This window comes from Trachurus japonicus, chromosome 21 (assembly GCF_045865225.1).
Source record: "Trachurus japonicus isolate A0001 chromosome 21, Traja_1.0".
NCBI lineage: Eukaryota > Metazoa > Chordata > Actinopteri > Carangiformes > Carangidae > Trachurus > Trachurus japonicus.
In genome coordinates, this window is record NC_140927.1 from 2810470 (window position 1) to 2837598 (window position 27129).

The window sequence follows — 27129 nt, forward strand, 5'->3', positions numbered from 1 at the left end:
GCTCATCAATTATGAGTAAAACACTTTTAAATGTGTTTATAAACTACATATTAATGAGTATTCATGTGTTATAAATGATGAATTCAGCATTTAATGATTAACTAATGCTTAACTAATGTACTTATTATGAAGTGTTACCAACATTTTGGAAAATTGGCCCATTTCCAGTCATAGCAGTAGGTTTGTTACCTTTAATTGTCGATGCAAGCTATTTTTAGAATGGCAGAGCAGAGCCGTGAGCTGCTCAGAGCTACGCTATGGAGGCTAATGGAATTTATTGGTTTTCCCCATCAAACTCATCAAATATACAATCCAACAACTCCAAAACGCTCTGGTGGACAAGTTGTGACCTGCACATTCACCACGCTATGAGATAATAACGGAACATTACGAGACAGAGTCGTTGTCGAGGCAAATGCAGAGACTGATTGCAGAAAAACTGCCCCCGACAGGAATGCACATCAGTGGTTTTGCATGAATTTGCCTCTAAAACAACTCTGACTCGTAACGCTATACTGTACTGTATGTCCATGTTTTATATAGTTAAGTCCCTTTGATGAGTATCACTGACATTATGCAAAATGTTCATAGAGAGAGAACACATCAAAGATGAAAAGCAATAAAATAAAAAAAGGTAACAAATAGACTTAGATTATAAATATATTCAGGAACAAAAAGACTTTAACAAGGTGGACTATTGTGCATAATATTTGTATTGCACCTGAGGACCTCTACACTGTTCTTACACATGCAGAATACTAGTGTTGTTGTGTCTGTGTTACACACCTGCATCGAGTAGTTGGCTCCAACTTTCACCAGGTTCTTGACGAGCTCAGCAGTATGCTGGAAGTGGATGTTGGCTGAGAGCAGAGAAACAAAACATGTCAGCAAGACTTAGCCTGAATCCTGGCTGAGGGGGAAAAGGAAAAAAAGGAGATGAGATTGTTGCAGGATGGAAACACCTCAACAAATCTGACATGCATGGTTCATCAGCGGATGTTTTCCTCTGGAAACCCAGCATCAATTTAGATAACCCACTTTTCCTTTTATCTTTTGATTAAAAAACCATTTGCCTCATTACCCTCCACGATTGCGCGCTTCTTTGTGCTCAGTGGCGATGCACCACAGATACAGTATTTAGATTTTTATCACTATTTATTTCCTCTTACCATCTGCTGTGCCGTGAACCAGCATCAGAGTCTGCTCCTTGAGAGCTTGAACGTTCTGCAGCACGTTGGAAAACTGCGAGGAAATCAGAAAATAGCAGGAGATTGATAGACAGAACTGGTGCTGTGGGAAGCAATACAAAAATAACATGAATGATCAAATGCGCCGCGCTGTCATAATTTTACATTATATCCTGATTGCATGCACATGAAGACACAGTCATTTAAACCAATTTCACATTCCCAAGTGATAAAGTATCTCCCACTGACATGATTTTCTGTGCTTTTGAATATCACCACTTGCGCAAATTGTGAAAACAGAGTGTAAAAATCCAGGAAATGCAAAGCAGCAGTAAATTGAGAGGAGACCTGCAAAGAAGCAGTGTGCTCAGAGGAGAGATGCACTCACATGAACCTGTTTCAGTCTTCCCTTTTCTTATTACAGTGGAAAACACCTCTGATAGCTAAAATATCCTGTCTGTGCAGGAGGCCTGAGAGAGCCAGGCAACTATTGCAGCTTATACATATATATAAACATAAAACAAAACCCCCCGCGTGTGATCCGACACACCCGAGCATGCGGTTACCAAAGAGAGAGGAGTGTCAAAATCCCACAGAGCATGAAAAAAAACACGAGCCGAACGTCGGCGCTATCAAAAGTCAGAGGCGGCGACGTTCGGTAACCGTGGGAGCTTAAACTGTAGGTGTGTCAGTGATGTTGCGCTTTCAAAAGATCAACGGCAAAACAAGCAACGGGGGGAAAGCGGTAAACACGCACCTGATATCTGCTGTCATCCCGTAATGGCATGCCGAGGTATCTCTCCGAGAACGCTGACGCTGTGCAAATGAGAAGTGATACATTCTTTAACAGCGTCGACAGGAGACGGCGCTTCAGCTGTAGTTAAGTACCTAAACAAAGTGGAGCTGTTGTCAACTTGAGCCCAGATGAAATGCTCTGAGTGAGGAGGGAATAACACCGTGAGCAGGTGAGGGGACTCCTTTGTTGCTATCTTGGGATTATGGATGATGTTCTTTGCTCTGGGTTTTGTATTGTAATGACCAGATTCACCTCGCTCTCTGTCAGAGGAACATCAAATCCCACCAAAACACCACCAGTTTTTCCCTCTGCCTCCACATAAACATGTCCTTTAGCGGCCAGATGGAAATACACACACTGACATCTTGCTGCCTGTGTGACATGAGATCCACATGTAGATTCAGCACAGCGCAGGGTTTTACAGAGGGATCGTCAACTCACCGTAGAGTTTCCAGTCTGTCACGGGTGACATCGCACATGCACATTTGAAGAGGCTGTCAGTCGCCTTCAGCATCATTAATGTTAAGTAGGCTCCATAACCCTGAGGAAAACACACATAAACAGGTATGCCAGTTTAACATACAGTATAAGTAAAGGTATAAACATTTTATTCAATCATTCACGGTGACAGAATAATCGCATGACACTTTAAAGGGATAGTTCACCCAAAATTGAAATTTCACTCACTATCTACTCACCCTCATGTGGACTAAGGGCTGGGAGAAGTTTCAGAGTCCTTCGTGGCTTCTCTGAGTGGGGGTCTCGGCGTAGCAGTGCATGTCCATATAACGGTTGCAAATGGATACCAACTGTCTTCGTAACAAAAAGACACACCAAAAAACATCCAAATACCTCCATGCTGCTCGTATGTAATGTCCGTCTTGTATTGAAGCCCCGAAATGCGAAATTGTCCTGAAAAAAATTAAATAAGTCTATATTTCAAGCTTGTTTGTAGCGGAAGTTCCTCTTCCCGGTTCGTCAAATTTGGACGAACCAGGGTCTGTCCTCTTCCCAGTTCGTCCATATTTGACGAACCGGGAAGAGGAGCTTCGAGAAGCTTCCGCTACAAAACAAGCTTGAAATATAGACTTATTTAATTTTTTTTCGGGACAATTTCGGATTTCAGGTCTCCAATACAAGACGGACATTACAGACGAGCAGCATGGAGGTATTTGGATGTTTTTTGGTGTGTCTTTTTGTTACGAAGACAGTTGGTATCCATTTGCAACTGTTATATGGACATGCACTGCTATGCCGAGACCCCCCGTAACTCAGAGACGGAGGACTCTGAAACTTCTCCCAGCCCTTAGACGACATGAGGGTAAGTAGATAATGAGTGAAATTTCAATTTTGGGTGAACTATCCCTTTAAAGGTCCCATATTTACACTTCTATTGCCTTTTATTTAAAGTGTTGATCCATAAGAACATATATTTTTGATTTTTAGGGTGAAACATCTATTATATTGTTTTTTTTTGCAACAAAATACATGACATACCATTCAATACAATGTGCAGGTTCAATTCATTTATTGAGAGAGAGCTTTTTCTCACCTTTCCAAAGACTGCTATCCGTGTCCGATCAATATATGGGAATTTCATCATGTAGCTGAAAGATAAAAGAATCGTACATGAGCTACCCAGCTTCAAAACAATTCAAATTCTATTGGATAAATATCATTACTCCACATGGCTTTTGTATTTTTTTGTAATATTTACTTTATTTTCTAACTCAATTCTTGATTCTTCAATTTTGACCATATATTTGAGAAGAAGACAAATTGCACATTTTTAATCAGTGGAAACGGTGTCTGTGTACATCCTCTCAGAAAATATTAATATCTAATATAATATTATGTTCTATTTCAGTGATATTCCCTTTGACAACATAGTGCTCCATACAACCATATCAGCAGAAAATAAGTTGTTTACTACAGGTGAAAAATATGATGTTCTCTGAGTGACCAATGGGAGCAGCTCTCACACTGTCATGTGATCACACTGTGAAGAAGGGCTGAACACACACACCTGTCCTACGGTCCGTTAACTGAAACTCCTCCCATCTTCTCTACAAGAGCCTCTCTGATGCCTCTGCTATATTTAAAGTGAATGTGATTTCTGTTAAATCCTTTATGTCCAGTGGCATTTAACATTTGAACTTTATGACACCTAACAACAAGAGGTAGATCATACCATAAAACCAGCCTGTTTTAACCACAGTGTGCTTTTTGATTTTACAGTGGGTTGTAAATTTACTCAAATACACGAAGATGACATTTGAACTCTCACTTCAAGGAGATGTTCTACACAGCATATGAACAAACCCCGTCTCCTGATAAAGGTCAAGAGCAGCTATTAAATAGACCTGGAGGTAAGATTAATTGGTCAACAAATTATAAAACATGCCTAAGTGGTAGTTCATCACAGGGAAGCTCTGGTTGTGGACAGGTGTTGAATTCATTCTCTAGACTTAATATTCTAACAGTTTGAAGGCAGCACACTGCCAGAGGACTGGGGCGTCTACATCTGTTAGAAGGAAGAAAATACACCCTGCTACTTCCTTGTGCTATAAATGGACTGGCTATTGGACACACTTGGACAAGTCTCAGTGAGTCACCTCATCAGTGGGCCAATGGGCCTCCCAAAAATGATTCACTGGCTCAGTCAGTCTCTTACAGCCCCTCTCTGACTACCTGACAGCATGCTGTATTTGTGTTCTGGGAGCTATAAACCCCTCACCCTCATTAAAAGGAAAATTCTGCATTTTGGCAAATTGACCCATTGCCATAATCCCTATAGTAGGAGTAGGTTCGTTACCTTTAATTGTCGGTGCAAAGTATTTTTAGAACGGCGGAGCTGAGCCGTGAGCTGCTCAGAGCTACGCTACGGAGGATCATGGGATTTCTTGGTTTCCCTCATCAAACTTATCAAATACACAATCCAACAACTCCAAAACGCTGTCGTGGACAAGTTGTGACCTGCACATTCACCACGCTATGAGATAATAACGGAACGTTACGAGAGTGAGTTGTTTTAGAGTTAAATTCATGCAAAGCTGCTGACGCGTGTTCCTGTCGGGGGCAGTTTTTCGGCAAGCAGTCTCTTTTCGGCACGACACCGGCTCTGCATTTGCCTCGAAAATGACTCCGTCTTGTAGCGTTCTGTTATTATCTCATAGTGTGGTGAATGTGCAGGTCACAACTTGTCCACCAGAGCGTTTGGATTACTGGATTGTGTATTTGATGAGTTTGATGAGGGAAACCAAGAAATCCCATGAGCCTCCATAGCGTAGCTCTGAGCAGCTTGCGGCTCTGCTTCGCTGTTCTAAAAATAGCTTGCACCAACAATCAAAGGTAATGAACCTACTCCTAAAACTATAGGGATTATGGCAAATTTGCCAAAATGGTGAAATATCCCTTTAATGTTGCCTCTGCCCTCAGCATACACAATTTTTGATGCATGGTTAAACCTTGATTAATAATTAACCACATTAGTCCACATGTTAATTTAAAGTTAGTCTGTTAAACGTTTATGACAGTCTATTGAATTGCTGTACTGGAGTTCCTGGAGTATTTGAACTTGACTTCTGTCAAGTTTGTAAAAAATAAAAATTGAGTGAATCAATTTGACTGCATACTCTACTGCTGCAATCTGGTCCTGGACATCAACAGTTCCCAGTCTGTGGTGAACCTCGTGCAGGATCCTCTGGCCCTGGAAGCCGCTGCCCCGTCCGTCCAGACGAGCCACGATGATGTTGTCTGAGCTGACCAGGACAGAGTCCCAGCTGAGAGAGAAGCGGTCACTCACTGCCTGACCACCGGGGGCGCTGTCACTGCACAGAGCAGGACACATACAAATAAAACAAACTGTCAGAATCCTAATTTGAGATTCAGTAAAAGTGGTTATGGTAGATAAGGACAAGCAGAATAGGTTTGTTTTATTTTTGAATCTTTGGAGTAGCCTGGTTAGTGTGATCTCATTTTAAAGAGCTGGGTGGTATTTTTCCATATAGGTGATGACATATGAAAGAGAAATATGAAAATTCACAATACCAAGCACACAGACTAATGGTCTATAGTTCTTCCAGAAAATACTAATAAAATGGCATGTATCTAACAGTAAGCGTCCAAACATATGAGGCCACATACATCACCAGGAGCAGCCCATAGTGACGGGAGTCAGAGAAGTCTGGTGGGTAGGAGATCTTCAAAGGTAAATCTGTGAAAAGACATTTAAGATATTAAAGCTGACCTATCTACAGCACTGAGTTTTCTGTGACTCACAGTAACAGAAAAGGAAACCAATTTATTCTCACCAAAATGTTCCATTGGAACTGTTCTGAAGTCAGTCAGTTGGATCCTCTTGTACTTCAAGACCGCCTTCAATAAAGAGTTGTTCTCAAGAATGTAGTAATCTGTAAAAAATGACAGCAGAGTGTTCAAACGGTGAGTCCAGACATTGTCACTGCATACGCATCGCCCATACTAACATGAGGAATCTGTCTTTTCAAGGTGTAGGTGAGATGGAGAAGATGGTCTCAGACATGCTCTCATTTTGTGGTGAATTTAAACGGTTCAAGGAGCTGCTGAATACACTCCTGGGTTGTTCCTTTCTCCAGGGTAGAAGTGTTGCAAGTAAAAGAGATGGTTCTAAATCAAAAAATAAAAATCCTTGGTGGTTAAATGATAATGTTGTGGCAGACAACAATTTCCCCTTCCACCCTACAGCCTCCTTTCATTCAGTGAGATGGCGAGGCATTATACCAAATTCAGGTGAAACTGACCCTCAGAAACCACATATTTGTCTAAAAAGGCCTAAAGAAAGAAAGATAATCCCAGAGCACTGGTCATGGGAGCTCAAATGCAGGTCCATCAGCACATTCATAAACAGCCTTTTAAGTTTTTGCAGGTTTCTACAGAGTCATTCATACAGCAGGTCCCAGCAGCTCAGGTCTGGCTTAGAAAGAGGACACTCTGACTCTGATCACAAGCTGGTTCATTGTCAGACCGACTGTGGAGCAGACGGCATCGCTGCTGGTGTGGGCTAATGGTTGTTTTTCATTGGCTCTTGTGAGCACTGGGTCATTTTATTCAGAGGCTGCTTTTACTGTGCTCCATAACACCTTGTTGAGAACAAGACAAAGCATTTGTAAGCCACGATTATAATAATTCAGTCACCGGCACTACAGTGTAGTGTCAGTTTTGTCAGATCTTTTTTGCATTTCTTTAGCCTAATGTCAAATGTTAGTTTTATCATTTAGGCAACTTTATTTTGAAAACTATACTTCATTGTGACCAGTGTTTTAGCCTTTTTCAGTCACCACACCACACTTTATTTAACATGTACATAAATGTAATCTAGGTTTGTGGTTTTGCCACTTTGCTTCTTTACTGATGAAGCAATGCATTATTTGTGTCATTTTTTAATCAGTCTTGCTGTAACACCTTGTGCGAGCCATGTTGTTGTCCATGTTGACTACTGTACATGTAAGCTACTCCTTACTGTGCTCCATGTAAGCAGCTAACCAGTGTAGTCCTGATATGACGCAAAATAGAACAGGTGCATGGAAAAAAAACAGAAAAATAAACTGCCTATAATATTTTGTCTCCTCTTTTCTGGTAGCAAAAAATACAGAAATAAAGTTTAGATTTTTCAAACTACACTGTTCTTGTCTCACAGCAACCTCAAAAACAGGAGCCCTGCTATTTTCTCCACATGTAATAAACAATGACTATCTGATTTGGCCATTTTTCCATTCAAGCCATTTGAGAAGCAGCTAAATGAAATGGAATTCATCCAGCATTTCTAATGGAAAACCCAAAATCAATAGACGTCTCATTATGAAACCACCAGAGGCCTTGAGTTCCCAGCTGTGGATGGAGGGCCTATCCAAATAACCCTGGGCAAATTGCTTGCTTTTCTGCAGCACAGCTGTTAACTTTTTTGTGTGTATGTGTGTACACTGTGTGAGTCAGTGTGTGTATCCATGCCTGTGGGAAAGGAAGATTTAAAAAAAAAAGGACAGAAGAAAGAAATCTTGATTTGTAAGCTTGTCTGCTCTTCCTGACAATGATCATTTTGTCAGCAAAAACTGTTAGAAGAAGCCAACATCTTTACGTAAAGTCACAGAGACAGTGAACATAAAACACAGCCCTAGAAAAACATTTTCAAAGAATTAAAAAAAGAAAAAAAAGCAAAGATGCCCATATTGACACTGTATCAAATTTACATACAATTTTTTTTTCTGAAATTCCACTAAATATGAAGAGACTACAGGCATGTGACAAAACTGGGGCTAACTGGTTAGCATGCTAATTTGGGTTGAAAAATAAATGATCAGTAAGTATGGAAGGATTAAGCAAGGATGTTTGATGTTGGAATCTTCTCGACTGGTATACAGCTGTTAATGCTAATAAACTTACAAATAGCTGCTTCAAGGTAAGCTAACATTAATGTACTGTAGCATAATGTTTGGCTGAGTATATCCCGTGTTTATAGGTTCTTACAGGCCAACAGTACTTAGAGCAGGACCCATAAAGACTTTGTTCCATATTAGGGCTGACCTCCAAAAGTCGACGATTCGACGATTCGATTCGGAGGGGTCTGATTCGACTATGAACCTCGTAGTCGAATCTAACCCCTACCATTCTGACTATATGGGGGTGCCCACGGCTGCTGAGCATAAATTGTTACATAGAATGTCTTTTTTCGTTATAAAAAGACTATTTTGATACAAAATCTGCCTACTTTCTGTTAATAAAGAGTTCAAAATTATGTGTGCGTTTAAACGGTAGTCTTACGTAGGGTGGATTCGCCTAATGTGGGACACTGCCTAATGTGGGACACTTAAGCTTAAATGGGTGTAGGTCTTCCTATAGCAAAAGAAAGTTAATGTAAATGTGGTCTCACACAAGCTGTGATATTGCATTATCAAAATCACATGACATCTCAAATGTCCAATCATAGATTTGGGAGGGAGAGCCTTCAAACCGGAGGCACCCTGTGTGAAGACCACCAAAATGCTAGGTACTTAGGGTTTGGACAAAAATAATGTTAAGGCCATAATTTATTAAAAAAAACAAAATTATTGCAAATTTTTGTCAAAATGTGTTTATAATATGTTGATGCATTAAAATATATCTTAATATGGTGTAACCATTCTCAATATTTAGAATTTTGATCAACATTTCTACTGTCCCACTTTAGGAAACATGCTTTCCTAAAGCGGGACAGGTGGTTGTTCCTAATGTGGGACAGTGCTTTTCCAGGTAAAACTAATAGGTTGAACAATAACAATGGTTGTTTACATGGCTTTATTGTTATAATGCATTGTTTTGAATATTTTACAACAAAAGAAAATTATATGTATTAACTGGAAGTGGTCATAATACTGTTAAAGGGGTAAATGGCTCTGATTTTTTTTCTTTCTTGTTTCTAAATCTTGTCTTTTTTGATAATGTTCATGAAAAATGTTGTGTTTAGAAGTAATCAAAGGATAGCACATTACTGATTAATTAAATTGAATGTATTTCAGATCAACGTGGCAATAAAGAGTAAGGCAATGAGACAAAACCAGGGAAAGAAAACATGGGAAAAGAAAGGAAAATAATCAAGCAAGTGAACTCAACCAGTGGAAAGACAGGATGAGTCTTACTGAATATAGGGGGATCACTGAGGATGGTGGAGGTTGTTGACCAGGGCTTGGAATGACCCTAAGTCCACTCTTTAGCGCAGGGTAAAAGGTCACATCCACCACACAATTGGTAGAAAACCATTAATACTATAGAAGATGAAGCAGAACTAGGACAATAAGTGATATTATTGAACACTGGTTTGCAATCTAGCATTTATCATGTAAATTAAGATGACTTTTAAACAGACTTTTTAGTGTCCCACATTAGGAGCATGACTGTCCCACATTAGGGAACGGAAATTGCCGCAAAAAACTTTGCAATCAGAGTTGAAATATGTATGGTATTTCTTTTAGGAGTGTGAAATCAGAATTTTCTCTTTGGATTCCATTAGATCACAACCTAAGGATTTCAGAATGGTACAGGATGTAGATTGAAAGTGTTTGCTTCATATCACAATATACACCAGAAGTCTAAATTGCAAAAAACGTCCCACATTAGGCGAATTCACCCTATTAATAAATCACCCACTGCAGTTGCACAATTAAATGAGCGGAGGTTTTTTTTTTTTTTTTTCAAATGAGCGGAGGTGAGCAGTAGGACCGTCAAAGTCACTGCAGAACACTCACGGAGTGGCAAAAAGACGAGGGGCAGAGCCGCCAAAGTTTAAAATCAAGGAATCTGACAGTCTAACTTTGTCAACATTTATCATGCATGACCTGACAGAACAGCAAAACATTGTGAGGATACATCTGACTTTGACCGAGTTACATTCAAGAACCTGCTTTCAGTCACGGAAAATAAATTAACTCCAGCGGTGATTTTTTTTTTTTTCGATGGATCAGCTGTGTTTACCGTTTCAAGTGTTAATAGTTCTGATGGTTAGACAGATGAATTATTCCCTAACACATCCTAAAGTTTGACATGTCAGAGTTTTTCAGAAGAGGAACTTGTTTTTTTTTCCGACTTCCGAGTTGTATTGAACGCACCATCAGTGTCGGGAGGTCGGGAGTCACAGCTGTAACCTCGTCCCTCTGCAGCCTGTCTGTCTCTCTGCCGGTGCCGCGGTCACACTGTGTGTGTTGCAGGATTGATTAACGTAATGTACGGATTGTCGAGTCCTTCTGACCTCAGTTTGTTTTGATACTACATGTTTTACCCGGTTTCTCTGTGTCCACGACCACCGCTATCCTTCACCACGTTGAGGGATGAGGGATGACTCACAGTCCGAGCAAAAGGAGCGTTGTCCAGGGCAACGTAACATAAACGCATACCCTGGCTCACAATGGCTACTAAAAATCATCCAAAGTGTGGAAAATAAATAAAGGTATTTGTTTTACACCTACCATATTTTTGGGGTGTTTTAGCTCTTTTGTTTGAAACGGAAAAAGTCGCAAATTTGCTGCTATCTAAAAAAAAAAAAAAAAGGTTCGACGATCAGTCGACTATGGCAAAATCTGACGAATCAGATTCGACTATGAAAATCCTTAGTCGAGAACAGCCCTATAAGTTAACCCTAGATGGTGTCCTACAGAACAAGTGAATGGGGAGAGCGACAAACAGGAGTGGCGATACTTTCAGCCCGAGTCTACAAATGAGAACTGGATTTACAACAATCACAGCCTGCTCTTCACCTTACTCCAGCCCTGTTGCTACTAATTGATGGGTGTAACCTCCAGTGAAATAAATTAGATACAACATGTTAGCTAATGAGCTTTATTGGTGCTTTTAGGCAGAACTAACTACTTCTGGATGCAGTCAGATTAGCTGCTTCCTCATGTTTGCAAAGGCTAAGTTAACGAGCTGCTGGCTGTAGGCCTAGTTTTTTTGTATGTGTGTTTTTTGTTTATGTCTCATATAAAACTACACCAGTCATTCCTTAGATTGTCCTCTTGGTAGCAGAAAGGACTATCACATCATCTTAATTTAAAGTATTTCTCAGCGTCAAAGCATAAACACACCTGTAGCATGGCTGCTGCTAACTTAGTGGTTCGATGATAAGAATGACTGCAAGTCTACACAAACTACCATGGGGAAAAAAAGAATAAAGTGAATAAAGTAAACAGTGCAGTTTCAGCAAACTTTAGGATGGTTGCAAACTCCTGTTACCATGGAGACAGCTGTGAAATGCAATGCAAGAATGAAACTTCCCATAAAGACCCCCAGACAACAGCAGCTTGTTTACAGTTTCAACACACACATAAATCTTGAGACCGGCTCCAAGCCACGGACCAAAACACACACCTGACATGCTTGAAGGATGGAAACCTAATTGGTCCCTGAGATGTTTAGGAGGCAGTCAGCTCATGCAGCCACATTTAACTGCTGCTGTGCTGTGCTCACCGATGGAACCGAATCGCTCATGATGACGGTGATCCAGATGTTTCATCTACTGCATTCTCACTGTACGTCTCTGTTTGTTCTTGTTTAATCGTTTGACTGTTTTTAATTTATCCATTTGCCCTGTGCAAAGCACTTTGCATTACCTTAATGTTTGACAACTGCTAAAATATCTCACAATTAAACTGCTTGCTTGCAAACAGATTATCAAACAGAAATATGTTTTCTTACATGTAAAGCCATACTGTATGTATAATGAAGATATGGAAATCTTTCAGTGCATGTTATTGCTCATGATAAACATAATAGTGCCAATATAAAATATAACACTATGGGGGGAGGAGGACTATATTCCCATAGCTGGATGAGTTGTCTCGTCTTGATAAGTGACTGTAACAGATGTTTGAAGCCACATTTTCCAGTAGTTTCAGTCTTATTTTTCTTGTTAAAAACTAGGGCACCCTGCAGACAGTCATTAAGATGGTCATCACATACCCATCTTCCCCTCAAGACTAAATGGAGTCCTTACTTGAATTATTGAGGCTGTGTAAGATCACAGTGGGAGCTCCAGGACCTAAAAGGAAGCAAAAAGAGAAATAGTAAGTGATTTAAACATTACCATGTTTCTCTGCTATGCGTCTAAATTTTCAAATTACCAAGTGAAGTCATTGTTGATGTTCAAACCAGAACAATAAAAAGGACACTGTGTGACAGATTGCTCATCTTACACAAAAGTCAAACAGTCTTGTTACCTCGTTTTTGCCTTGTCACCTTCCCTAACTTACCTGCATCAATTAGAGGTTAAAGGTCAGCCACGCTGCCTCCCTAATAGCCCAAGACTGTCAAATTACGCCAGTTCCTTTCAATGTCCTTTCGCAAAATTCTTAGTCAGAGGTTAATAGGATGGCAGGTTCCTTAAAAAGCAGAGCTACGGATGAATGGCTCCTCTGGCAGCTGCAAAAGTCCTCCACAAACACATTCCTCCCTCTCGCCTGGCTCTGCTCTAAAACACTAACTGCGCTTTGTGCTTGCTGTTTTATTCTCTGTTGTATTAACTTTGACCTTTGCATTTTTGTGTCACAGTGAAATGGTTTCATAATGTACATCATGTACCTCCTGGAAAAACACAACCAATAAAAATTATTTTTATGAGTGTAATTAAAAGGCCTGTGTTGCTCTTGATGAAAACAAGTGTCAAGACAAGTTTGTCTGGGCTGCATGAACTTGTCCCTCAGAAGACAATACGATCTCTCTATTATATTTATTGCTTTTGGGATTAGGAGCATTATTATTGTCCAATAAAACACCTTGCTGAATCCCAAATGCTTTCAACCATGTAGCAATCTCATCAGCTAAAAATAAATTGAAATCACAAACAATATGGGGGGTTACACTCTATTAAATGAGTTAGCTCATAATGCTAGCTAAAAGTAATTATACACAATAGAGTGGCTAATTGTTTTCATTTCATGCCACTCATTTGGAACAGATGAGAGATGAATTTAAAGCTGAATAGATGGAGGGTGGCAGATTACAGTGGGCAGAGCCTGACATCTGCCAGAGGATCTCTGCTGGTTTAGGAAAATGAAACAGTATAATATTAATCCCAAGGGTGGATTTATCTGTTACCGCTGATTATCTGCAGTTTTCTTGTCAAGATAATCACACAGGGTTTGGTGATATCTATACAATCTGCCAATCATTGTTAGGCAATATCACAATATTCAGTTGAACCCTTTAATGAACAAACTCAGAACAGTATGATGATTCTACTCCATGCAACTGGTTATAGGTTTTCTATATTCTACTGAAACGCTTGTAAGCTTTCCTATAAAAACATGGAAATCACAACCAAGTTCAGTCTGACTCTTATCAAACATAGAACTGAAATTAAGAATACAAATAAGAGTAATAATTACTTTTTTAACCCCCAAAGGGAAATTCATTAAGTAGGTTTGGCACATGATACACTTTTCATATAAATTGTGCAGGTAACATCATGAACTTGTTTTTATTCAGATAATAAACCTTTCGATTTAAATTCCTGCTCTGTTCACTGCTACTGCAGTTTGTAAAAAGTAAACACATTATGGGTGAATAATATCAGCAAGCTGACAAGAGCCCAAAAGGAGTTGAGAGGTGGAAAGATGATGACTCACAACTAAGAGTACTTTCAGAATAAAATCACACTGGAAACTGGATACGGTTTGTGAGATTTCTGTCTGCCAGCCACAGGAGATAGAGCAAGGAGCAAAACTAATAGAGTCATTTACTATATCCCATGTGGAACAAGATACTGTACACATATTGTACATACATGTACATATACAGATACATCTGGTGTATCACCCTCCATTATTATCACATTGGGTATTGTACATTTGCAGTAATGGTCCAGCCAATCCAGCCATAAGGATCTTCTCAAAAAGGTGATTACTCAAAAGTCAACAAACTTGATAAATAAGAGACATTTACAGTATGTTATTCCCTCCCATTACAGAAAACTGTTTATCACAGCAAAAACATCTGTATGTGGATTTGTTTTTAAAATTTTTAAAAGGTTTACAGCTTAACGTATCTTTTTTATTTTTACCACTAAAAATAAATAAAAACAACTGTGGTGAGGACAGTGTGGATGGAGGCTGATCCTCTACCATTGTATAGCAGTTTCTACCCTGCACCTGTGGTTTTCTAAATAATGTCAACTTTTCAACAATACAATCAAATCTTTGAACAATCCCATGAAATCTTGTGATTACAACATACCCTCAAACTCCAGTTCACTTGGAAATATATCACATTAAGGAAACAGCAGACGCTGAGAGTTTAACAGCAGACACTGGAGGAGCTTTAAAATAGGATGGCCTACCTTTACAGTGCAGGATGATGTGCTGGTTTGTGGGGCTGATGTCAGCATCAAAGTACAGGCAGTGAGCTTTATTTAACTCACACGTTAAACACCGTCGAGGGAACAAACCCACAGTTTTAACGCTGCAGAGAGAAGATATTAAATTAGGGAAGTAAGACAAGGTGCAACAAAACTTTATCACCAATAAGAGTGATGCTGCCTTTACTTTAGATTTTTACAGTGGGAAAAAATCCTCTTAAGAGACCAAACCCACTAATGAACATATCCTGATAATAAGTGTTCTAAGATGAGTGGGAACAGCAGTATGAGAGTCATAGTAAATTTGCAGTACCATTATTGGAGAAAATTATTTAACTTTCTGTCCGGAGTGTATGACATCACTCTGGAGACTAATACAGTGTTTTGGGGGCCACAATTAAAAAAGCTGATAAATTTAAATCACAAGCAGTTTTATTCATTATTATTGGCAAAAAAAAAGGCTATTCTTATGATGTGGAAAGATGAGTTGGTGCCCACGTTTGAGATGTGGCTTAGGAAACTGAGCAGTGTATTACATCTGGAAGAGCTCAGATATCATTTAAACAAGAAGCCTGAGTTATTTTCAAAAACTAGCAATGTTTGGTAATCTTATAATTTACCAGATATTTCTGTTTTCCTAATATAAATTTGCCTTGCTCATGTTAACATCCTTCTACCTTTGTAATGAGCCTCCTGTTTGCCTGTGCCTAACAGGCTGCTTCGTACAGTAAGCATCACCAACATGATATGTCAGACATCCAAAGACCAAAACACACTCTCCCTCTTTTTATCTTTCCCTTTTATTTTTCCTCTCTTTTAGCAATTTGACTTTATATATGTTTGTGTATTTTTATTTGTTTGTTTTGTTTTTATTAACCTACTTTTTTCCTGTAGCTTTTCCTTGATAAACCACTTATACTCAGTTGGACATCCTGAGAATTTTGTTTCTACAGTGATTGAGGGGTGGGGGGTATTCTGCAAGCACACTTTGTTTAATTAAGCCAATGTTTGTGTATTCTTGTCAGTTAAATATGAATATGGTTCATCAAATAACTTTATTTGAACTACAAATTACAGGGCCAGCTGTATGAACGTTTATCCAGCTTTTTGTGAAAAAAAAACACGTTTGCTGCCTCTATACAGTATGTGGTGTTTGAGGAACACTAATAAATTGGGGTTACAGTCTCCCTTTCTAAACTGCATCTCTACTGTACATGCATGAGGCAGTAAAGTAAATTCTGAATGCAAAAAACACTATAGTGTGTATTTGTTAGCATTTTAATTTTAAACAGTGGTCACATGGTCACAAATGTAATGTAGGTATTGGTATGGATGCCCTGTGGTGTGCACATAACTGTGTTCAGGATAAATGAGTTGTTTTTTTCAAAACAGAACCAGAGGAGACATAATACAAACACAATTTTTAATATGGATGTTGTGTGGGAGTCTTGCAAAGATGAGAAATGTCTTTTATTTAATTAAAACTATTTACATTGGAAGCCGTGTAAACATAATGGCTGTCAACAGTGAGTGCTGTATAATGACTGAGAGCAAAACAAACCTGAAAAGTTGTCGTCTTCGCGGTGAACCCTCTGTGCTGAGAAAATAACTGTCAACAGAAAACAGAAGAACAATAAGAGTAAAATACCATGCTCAAATAAACACCAATCCTCATTATGTCTTTTCTCGTGATGGCTCAAATTTTATCTGCCAAATCTTTTGTGTACAGAGCCAGAGTGGTATCCAAGAGAAGAGAATAAAGTCTTCTGTCTTTTCTCCTGTGGATGGAGCAGATCTTTAAAGGTCCCATATCTCACACCTCTCTTGTGTTTTATTCGTGGTCCTTATGAAGATATAAAACTACACTGAGATGCAGTCTCTCAGGCTCCTCTGTGAGCTATAACAACAGGGCAGTGAGCCAATCAGAAAAGAGGACATTTTGGCTCACATTTTTTCGCAATCAAATAAAAAAAATAGCAGATTTCAGGTAAACACTCCCACAATGGGAGTTGGATGGTGGATTCAAGTGGGACTGAGAGTGAAGACTGCTTTCTGTGACATTGTTAAGTTGCTCAAGTCCTGACAGCTGGTTTAGACACACAGTTTTTGAATATAGGCTGTGTGCGTTTCTCGGTGGGCTGAGCATAAATCAAGACCTGCTTCATAATCAAAAGATACATGTTGTTGCTGCTGTTGTGTCTAAAACAAATGAACTTACAGGTTGTCAGTGTTCTCATCATAGGCAACGATCCTGGTCACCTCCCAGTTTCCTGATGTGAGATGTCGAACTTCATTTTGATCAGCTCTGAACTGAGAGAAACAGAAGAAGAGGATATGTCATTTATATGAATGCGTCTATCGATAAATACAGTGTAAGTCGTATTCTATTCTCTACGTTCTTCTGTTTGCTCAGGTCTTACCAGAGGAACTACAGTCGTTCTAACCATGCATAATGCCAAATCTGTATTATTCAAAGTGAATAATCATAATGATCTTAATAATAATAATATCATTAATAATAAAGTTTATTTGTATCTGCCCCTGCACCAAGAAAAGACATGAAATGAACATAAAAACATGTTAAAACATTTTTGTAAAATGAAAAAACAAAACAAACATATTAAACCAGATGCTAAATGAATCAAATAATAAGTCATTACAATGAAATAAGTTATTACACACACTCAACAAGACATTGGTCATTACAAGCCATTTAAAGAGTTGACTAGAGCAGAGTGCAGGTTTCAGCTCTAGTTAAAGGCTCAGATGGAATGATACGTTCTGAGCTTTCTCGTAAAGATTTTTTTGAAAATACTAGGCGACCAAACTTGCGTTCCGTGTTATGTATAGGTCATGTGTATGTATGTGTATTCCACAGCTTTAGACCATAAGCAAAAGCTTCATCCTTATTTCCCTATAGATGTTGTGTGTAACCTTCTAGAGTACAGCAGGAGATGGGCTGAGTGTTCTTGGAGTTCTGTTGTTATACACAGTTATAAACGCAGCTGGACTTCGGCCCTTTCAGGTCCTTGATGAGGTAAAACTGGACTAATATGCTCTCTCTTCTAGGTTCTCAACTGTACGTGAAGTGACTTTCAGAGGATGTGATTATATAAAGTTGATGGAAAAATGAAAATAACTGTAGGGAGTTGCTCCTCCAGAGGCTTCATAAGTCAATACATGTAGAGCATTTACAGTCGAAATGGGGGTTTAAGTACGGTATGTGCTCTTTAGAAACACAGACAAATAGTCTACGTCCTTGTTGCTATGGTGCCCGACGGTACTTTGGCTGTTTGGGGTCAGTTAACATTGACTGGAAAAGGCACTTCACGCAATTATGAACAATCTTAACAGCACAGGTTGGGTGCATAGCGTCAGGTTTTTACAGTCGTTTGGAGGTTATGGTCATGACAGCAAAATAGTTTATTGAAATCTTATTTATTTGATTATCACTGATGCTACATATGTACAAGGTATAGGTTGATGGAATCTGTAAAACTATCACGTCACTGGTCCTGCTCCTACCAAGGTTGTCAGGAGTAGTAGCTGACTTTGAAACAGCACATGTTGGCTAAGCACCAGAGGAGCTACTGTAACATCACTGCATACAGAGGAGCTGCAGCACATAAGATAGACAGCAGCAGCAGCAGCAGCTCCAGAGCTCTGGAGATCTGAGTATAGTCTCACACAGGGGGTGTTAGACTTTGTTTTCAGTCGCATTTCTAGATGTATCACATGAGTGAAATGCAAGCTGTTACATGACAGCTGGATTGACGGAAATAGAGCACGTGCTCTGTCAGACGATGGTGAGATGGACGACTGCAAAACAAGGAAGAAACACCTCCTGAATAGATGTGTTCTGACACGTCTCTGTTCATTTTTATCCCTTTAAGCTGATGAAACAGACAGTTTTTATCAAACTGCTAGCCCAACAAAGCAAACATTCAAATAAGTAATCATTCACTTAACTACACTGCAAAAACTCAAAATCTTTCCAAGGATATTTGTCATATTTCTTATCAACATGTCTCATTTCTAGTAAAAACTAATCTCTTTCCACTTAAAATAAGACTCATCACCTTAAAATGAACTTCTTTTTAGATCATTTTCACTTGTTTCAAACAAATTTTCACTTGAAATAATTAGAAAATTCTGCCAGTGAAAGCAAGTTTTTGTGCTTGTAATAAGAAAGAAAAACTCATCAAATAATTTTTCTACTTATTTAAAGTGAAAATCTGCTTGAAAGAAGTAAAAAGTGTCTAAAAACAAGCTACTTTTTATGTGATGAGTCTTATTTATGAGATTTGTTTTGACTAGAAATAAGACAAATATTATTGGTAAGATTTTGAGTTTTTGCAGTGTAAACAGACCTCAAGTGACATAAACAATTCAAACGTTTCATAGCTGCTATTGCAATTTAGGGGATGTCCACTGGCCGTGTGAATTATTGCTGTTATCTGTCAGGATTGCAGTACGATATAAAGTTATTGTTGCATTATGTTGAGTCAAAAACCAAAACTGAGTAACAATATACTATATGAACCAAGGAGACAAAAAGGCCAGAAAAGGGTGTGTCGGTTTTTGTAGTTCCTGCAGGTGCGACCAGGTGGTGCCTATACGGCTTCACAAGACGAAGCTACACCTGCTAGCTGGCCAGCTGTGAGGAGAACAAATGCAGTGTTTTTTTGTACCTGAGCCATCTCTCACAGGTAAAAGCAGGTGTTGTTAGCAGCTGTTTCAACATAAGCTACAGTGCACAACTGGTTACATGCAGGTTGCCATCGTGTAGACACGTTATGTGTTTCCAGTTATGTGTTATGTGTAATGTTTCTATAAACTGTGGCGGCAAATAAAGGGACATCGGGTCAGACTTTACATCTATTTTCTTAACCTTTTGAAATGAAGCACTTCAAATTTGTGACACACTGGTGAAATCACATAAATCACTTCTATAGTGCTCAGTTGACCTCATATTTATAATTACAATATTCATGGAGTTTCCTTTAATTATAGAACTTTTTTTTTTTTTTTTTTAGATCTGGGTAATTTATTAGGGAGACAGGGAATGGTTGTAACGAGTTGTAATGGGTCAGTTGTAACACTTCCAATTTCTCCAATCAGGATGAATCCTCTGATTGACTCTGTATATGCTCAGCTTAGTCCTTCTGAAGAAGAAGAAGCATCCTGTGACAGACACAGACAGTTTTAGAGGGAAAAAAATAACAAATTATTAAAGTATTTTTTCTCCCTCCATTTATATTTGTGATAGCATCGCCTACTTTGTAGTTAAACTCATCAAACTTAAATCATGTTTATTGTGTGTCTATGTAGACATCTTTCATGCACGTTGTAAATGCTAATGTTTTAGTTCTTAGCTGTAAGGTAGTTCATAGCTACAAGGGTCTGGGTTAGTTGTAACAGCAATTTAATATGTTAACCTACTCCAACCCAAACTTTAATTACATTTATGTTTTCTTTGTATTTCAGTTTGCTTAGGTCTTGAAAGACAAAGATGAACGGGTTAGGGTCTACATTACTATGGCCGACAGTTACTAATATACTTGAGACACGCACAAACACATCCATTCACACCTACACACCTTCACACACCCACGCACAATTATGTTAAAAAGTAATTTCAGTGTTGATTAAAAAGCTTTCAACATCAAGTTATTGTCACAACACAATACTTATGTTACATCTCACCCCAGGGCAGGGCACTCTTTGTGTTTGAGATTAAACTATGCTTTTTCTATTTGTGTTGCAGAGATAACAGCTTTGCCATTTAATACTATAGCAGACACGTGTAACTAGTTTGTGTCACATTTTGAACACACTGGCTTAAAATAGATTCAAGATACAGACAGAAGTGTCAAAAATGTTACAACCATCTGGTCTCCCCTACTGCAGGTTGGCCAGTGATTTATTCATTCAGAAACTGATACTGCATTTATGTTATTATTGGGGAAATCACTGGAAAAATGTGTGGAACATGTGTTTATATATGGACATGATCTATGTCTCACCAACCCTGTCGTCCAACAACCCTGTTTATTCCTTCTATCTGTGCTGAAATCCAAGTCAGATTTCAGATCAGTGATGATGAGAGTGCGGCCTATCTATTAGATTTTCTGTCTACATTGGGTGGAAGGAAAGTAAATAAATCTGATGATAGAAGTTTCTTGTTTATGGCAATAATTAGAGCTTAGTGACAAATAAAAAAAACGCTGTGAGTAATTTTCTCAACTATTTGAGAGTATACACTCGACTGCATCGTAAATAAAACGGCTTTATTAAGGCCGTGGCAGCACACAACATTCATCCTATGCAAGCAGCAACGTCTCAGGCTGAAAAATGAAGCCAGCACAATGAGCCAAATGCTGCAGTTCCTCCAACGGCCAATTGAGTTTGGCTAAGACCTGGTACAAAAAACTGTTTTGGTCTCTACTAATTTCTTCCTCCATGCAGGAGTGGATATTTTACAATATTCCCCCATTGACATTTTATTAAGGCAAACTGGCATGTACTGAACTGTTGGCTCCATACACACACACCCTCTTAGTCCATTTTTGGGTTAGACAAGCAAAACTAACACAGCAACAGTGACTACGTTCACATGCAGTCAATATTCCGGTTTCTGAAACATTCGGAATAACCAGATTACTTGCCTGAGCCAACATGGTTATTCCTGTATACATGGTAATTGTAATCAATTGAGAAATCCCGATCAAAAACAGCGACAGACGGACAACGTCTTGACGCACGAACGACTCATTTCAGCTTCTTCATGTATCCAACAACAACAACAACAGCACGTGATCTCGCTATCCCGGTACTTTCTACCATCTACAAAATATGATGTTCATGTCTTTCACCAAATTTATGAAGTGATTTGTTTCCTCCTCGCTCCAAAAGTGTGGTGTTATCTTGTGTTTCGCCAAGTGGTTCCTGTACTCAAAAGACCAAGATTCATTGTGATACATGTGCAGAACACAAATGAATGTTCCTTTCGGTGGGGATATCCCGATAGGCGTGTACATGACTAAATATTTGGGTTAGAAAATAAGTAACCCAGGGGTCATTTTCATGTTTTTAAAAAGGGTTATTGGGATTTACATGGTCGTACACAACCAGGTGATTGCTAGTATTCCGGTTATTAAAGGGATAGTTCACCCAAAATTCAAATTGCACTCATTATCTACTCACCTTCATGTGGACTAAGGGCTGGGAGAAGTTTCAGAGTCCTCCGTGGCTTCTCTGAGTTACAGGGGGTCTCGGCGTAGCAGTGCATGTCCATATAAAGGTTGCAAATAGATACCACTTTTCTTCGTAACAAAAAGACACACCAAAAAACATCCAAATACCTCCATGCTGCTCGTATGTAATGTCCGTCTTGTATTGAAGCCCCGAAATGTGAAATTGTTCCGAAAAAAATTAAATAAGTCTATATTCAAGCTTGTTTGTAGCGGAAGCTCCTCTTCCTGGTCCGTGAGTGGATAATGAGTGCAATTTGAATTTTGAGTGAACTATCCCTTTACAGGGTTATTGACTGCAGGTAGTCCGTGAAGCAGCTTTCTCTGAGTTTCAAAGCCTTTCTTTAGAAATGTATGGGTGATGTCACTGAAGTTACATCCACCTATAAAGTCTGTGATCTTACAAGAATGAATGTCTATGAAAACCATGTCGGACCGCATCAATGCAAAGGTAAGCAGAGAATAAAATGAATCTTCACCTGTGTTGTGAACATTGCGATGTGATGAAACTCTCCTCGTCCTCCTTGTTTGACTGGAACCGTCAGGAAGAACCTGTTGCCATCTTTGGAGAACACCGGTTCTTGGGTCTGGAAGAAGCAAAGACCACGTGTGATAATAATAATTAATTGTTTCAAAACATGTTGACTGTTAGTAACCATGTTTTCCTTGGCTTGCTTTTATTACAGTGACTGTTAACTGCATGAAGAAGTAGATGAAGATGATAATTGGCAGACAGCCGCGACAGACAAACCACTTTTTCAGACTAAAAGTAGCAATTTGCCACAATTTCATATGAATGCATTTCCATCCTGCCTCGGCTGAGACTGCTGAATGTGTGAACCATTTCCCAGGAAGGGGAATGGGTGCTTAGCATGACCAGCAGAGAGGCGACGGCACGATGCGCCATCTACCTGAAACTCAAACTGTGGGTAAAAGTAACAAAGTGCATTTATGTAAGTGCTGTACTTAACACAGTGCTGCACTCTTTGATTTTACACATGAACACTGCTTTGGTTATTATAGCAAGTACTACTCAGCCTAAAAAAAACCAGCCGTGTGCTGTCGTCTGCAGCTGTGGATGGATGAGCTTCCTCAATGTGAGAAAATAACCCAGTGGATGTGATGATGTCATCAGGGTTATCTCAGGACTGGATTTGGGGGATTTAAGATTTACAGCAGCAAACCTGCAGGAGACATGACGGTTCAAGGACACAAGCTTTTACTTCAGTAGGTAGGGTTCAACCACAGGGCACATTTAGAAGCTAATAGTTCCATTATAGGAAATATAAGGGAATCTATATTTACCCCTAACCCTGAATCCTTCATGTGCAGAATATATCTGGTGTAATGCTCCCAAGAAAAGGTCTGATAAGGAAGAGGCAAAAGTTTGACCAAGCACCTCTGGGCAAATCCATGTTTGATTCAGCTTCACATTGAATAGAATTAAACACAAGCCTGCAGCAAAGAGATATTAAAATGAGGCTTTCTTCAAATGTTAACCTTATTTTTTATTTAACGTGCTTGAAAAGAAGAAAAATGTAAAAGAGTAATTGTGGAAAATGCTTAAGTATGACCAGGCTGTAGAGTGTGGGGGCTTCAGGTTGTGTTATATTTCATAGTGGATCGTCGTTCATTGCAGGAGGCAGCCTCTCTTCACTACATTTTTTCTTTTATTTTACATTTTTATTCTTCTTTGCTCCTGTTTTTAACTCTGTGTTTTTGTTTTTATGCTGTTTTATGCTGTTTTTCTTTTTTAACTGTTTTGTCTTTATGTAAAGCACATTGAGTTGCCTTCGTATGAAATACACTATATAAATAACGATGCCTTGCCTTTCACTGTCATGGCTGACTGTGGGACAGTTACATCCAGATGTTTAGTAGAATCCATTGCCTTTGCATGGCACACATCCTCAAAGCAGAATATTTCTACCCACATGTTTGATAGACGTCAAGATGTTTTTTTTGTCTGTTTTATTTTTTTTTTCCTTTGCTGAGTTCAGTTTTGACTCCATCTGTCCTCAGCACTTGTTTCCAAAGCGACCAGATGTCACCTTACATAGTTCAGATGTTGACTTTTGTAAAGAGGCTGCAGGTAACAGTTTCCATCTGATGACTCGTGCATGTTTGTACATCAGTCATCTGCTGCACGGTGGAATCATGAGCAACCAATCCTGTGTCACTTTTCTTTGACTTCCTGTCAGGCAGATATCAAATATTGAGCTTCATCTGAGTTTCTCTCTCCTCCTTACTGTAAGTGCCATTTATAAATTACATAACTACATTCATTTCAACAATGATGGAAACTGCAAGATGGAAGCATCATCCTTTTACAGTCAGACTGTGTCAGTGTCAGTTAGATTCATTTTAGTTCCTCAGTAAGTCTCTTGCAGAGCCCATGCTGATAGTTAATACAGTGTATTATCATCATCAGATGTGTCATTTCATTTTTGTCACATGCTCTACGGATTAGAAAAAGGCTCAGTATGTTAACAGTGAGCAGAATATTTGTGGTCATGTTTAACATGTGTTAAAGCAGAAGTAAGTGATATATTTGTGTTAATATAAGTCTTAAATAGTTATATCTTCCGACAGCAATCACTTACATAGAGTGTTTGGACTGAAACACGGGTCTCTCAGTCCCTCTGCTCTGCTCTGAGTCGAGGAGAAAACATTTATCGTATCCTACAGTTTTTATCCAATGAGGAGAGAGAACGGCATGCAGGGCTGTGTGTGCAGCCAACGGACGCCGTGAATGTGGCGACGTAGGGACGAGGACTGTTATGGTGCGTTCAAGGAAACTCGTATTTTTCCGACCGTGAAGTCATACCAGTTCGATCTGGTACGACTTCACCGGTCGGAAGTTACGAGTGGCCGTTATAGTGATTTTCACCGGTAAAACAGGTCGGAAAAACACGAATGGGTTGCCTGGAACGCTACAAAGTCGTAAGTTGTGACTTGAAGCTGTAATTTACGATTTCAAAAGCCGGCCTGGAACGCAGCATTAGCGAAAACGACCGGACCACTTACTTCTGCTTTAAATGCATGTTTTGGATTTAATGTTTTTCACCTCAAATATCAACTAAATCTATAATGTTCAAAATAACAAGTTCTTACAACTGTTTTTTTAATGATGTTATATTTTCACTGACCAGAGGCCACTTTACTTTATTGTTAAACAAAACCATATAGGCAGACTTTTAAGACTTTCCCCAGTAACACAGCAGTTTTTCTCCACAATAGCTCAGAGCCAAATACTGCATGTTTGTGTCTATAAAATATCTAACTACAAAATACATGAAGATAATGTGTAACTTATAATAATAAACCATTAATATATCTAACATAAACATGAGCTCTTGTAGCTGCATGCTGGATAATTCATTTAAAATAGTTTTAAAATATTTTAATGATAATAGCAAGACATGCTTTACTGACTCTTTTACTACTTCTCCAGTTCCACCTGAATGCTTCTGAACTGAACTTGGAGAACAGAACATCTAATGTTCTCTGGTAGAATGAGGGAAATCTTGGTTAACCTGATGAAATATATTAACCACAGTCCAATCTGCAGATATTCCCGCTGTGCACCGAGGCACTGTTTAACTCAACAGTTCAAACTTGTGTAACCAACACAGAATAAATCTCCCACTCAGTAACTCAAACACATTCCGTCTCAGATGGGGAGTTTACCCACAATGAGCCTTTGGCATTTTCAAGAAAAACTGTGTGAAGTCTTGTGTGCTGATCTTACATAAAAATACATTTGCAGAGGCTTTCGCTCTTTCTCTCCCTGCGCAGACACAACCACATCGCTGTAAAATGAGCGTCTCAGAGATTACCACCTTAACAAATACAAGCAGCTTTGCGTGCCAAGTTTGTCAAGTGGTTAAATTACCCACAGCTAGAGCCAGACATGTACGGCTGCAGGGCTATATGATCAAATCCTGTCAGGAACTTTCCCTCCTCTGCCTCTTTACTCCGTGTGAATAAAAGAAGCTGAGGGTGAGAGCAGGCTACCGTCTCTGGTCCAAACAGCCGGGTTCTGTTTTAATATTCACAGAAATAACAGCTCTGATAATTTTTCCACTGCATCAGACTGGTTCAGAGTTCGCCTTTGGCCCTGCTAGCTTTTATCTGACAGCAGGTTATTTATGTCCATAACTCTCCTGACAAAACCAGACTAAAGAGCCTGATGATCAAAGTGTTTAACTACACACAGTGCAGTCACGCATGGTATTTATATATTGTAATTTTAATATTGAATACAGCAAAAAACAGCATAAAAGGTTCCATTTGAGCTGTAACTCTGCCCATGTATACATATGAATCAATGACAGCATCTTTGATTTTCAACTTGTCAAATTCACCCAACATACTTATATCATCTGTCTCCGAAGGCAGAATCAGTTATTTGCGGAGCAGCGGGGAGGACTTGAGCGGTTTCAGAGTGTCAGTATGATCTGCTGAAGGAGGCTGGACCTGCCTTTCCCCATCGCTGCCGTCAATCACTCAGACATCCACGTCAGAACGGAACAAGAATATCTGGGGGACACGTTCTCGCCCCGGTGTGAGTCCCTCTAGCTGCTGCTCAGCCCCACCCCCCTCAAGACTGACTGAGAGGTGTCACTAAGTGAAATTACAGCAAACGACAGAAAAAGCAGAGGACTTTACCTGCTTGGAGAGCCAGAGCTCGGAGCTTTCTTCATGCCTCTGAAAAAGATGTAAAAGCAAAATGTCAGACTGGTATTTTGTTCAGCGAAGCCATCAAAACCCTCTCATCTTTTTTACAGCTTTTCCTTTCTGGTGCCGCTTTATGCACAGAGGTTTGAAAACTGTGAACAATGGAGCAGAGTTGTAGATGCAGTATTATACATTGTGTTTCAAAATGAGATGTTTTTTATGTCAGCAATATGTGTGGAAATGTGTTTTTTCTTCATATATTTCACACTTGGGTGGAATGTTTTTCAGACAGAATCATCTGTCACATAATGGACTCCTTATTTTGCTGTTTATTTTAACACGCCACTGGGGACACCA

The 27129-nt window shown here is 39.2% G+C and overlaps 1 protein-coding gene across 2 annotated transcripts in view; it reads right to left on the reverse strand.

Moving 5' to 3' along the window:
• The window catches only part of dpp10 (dipeptidyl-peptidase 10 (non-functional)), a 313714-nt gene that overhangs the window by 2866 nt on the left and 283719 nt on the right, over window positions 1-27129 (reverse strand). For both annotated transcript variants that reach the window (XM_085764884.1, XM_085764885.1), the window contains exons 12-25: window positions 26764-26802; window positions 22572-22679; window positions 17058-17149; window positions 16401-16448; window positions 14822-14943; window positions 12482-12526; window positions 6297-6395; window positions 6130-6199; window positions 5619-5813; window positions 3536-3590; window positions 2425-2524; window positions 1945-2003; window positions 1170-1242; window positions 787-860 (exon numbers count right to left, since the gene is read on the reverse strand). In XM_085764884.1, coding sequence (XP_085621010.1) covers window positions 787-860; window positions 1170-1242; window positions 1945-2003; window positions 2425-2524; window positions 3536-3590; window positions 5619-5813; window positions 6130-6199; window positions 6297-6395; window positions 12482-12526; window positions 14822-14943; window positions 16401-16448; window positions 17058-17149; window positions 22572-22679; window positions 26764-26802 — 1179 coding nt within the window. The remainder of the gene's footprint in view (window positions 1-786; window positions 861-1169; window positions 1243-1944; window positions 2004-2424; window positions 2525-3535; window positions 3591-5618; window positions 5814-6129; window positions 6200-6296; window positions 6396-12481; window positions 12527-14821; window positions 14944-16400; window positions 16449-17057; window positions 17150-22571; window positions 22680-26763; window positions 26803-27129) is intronic.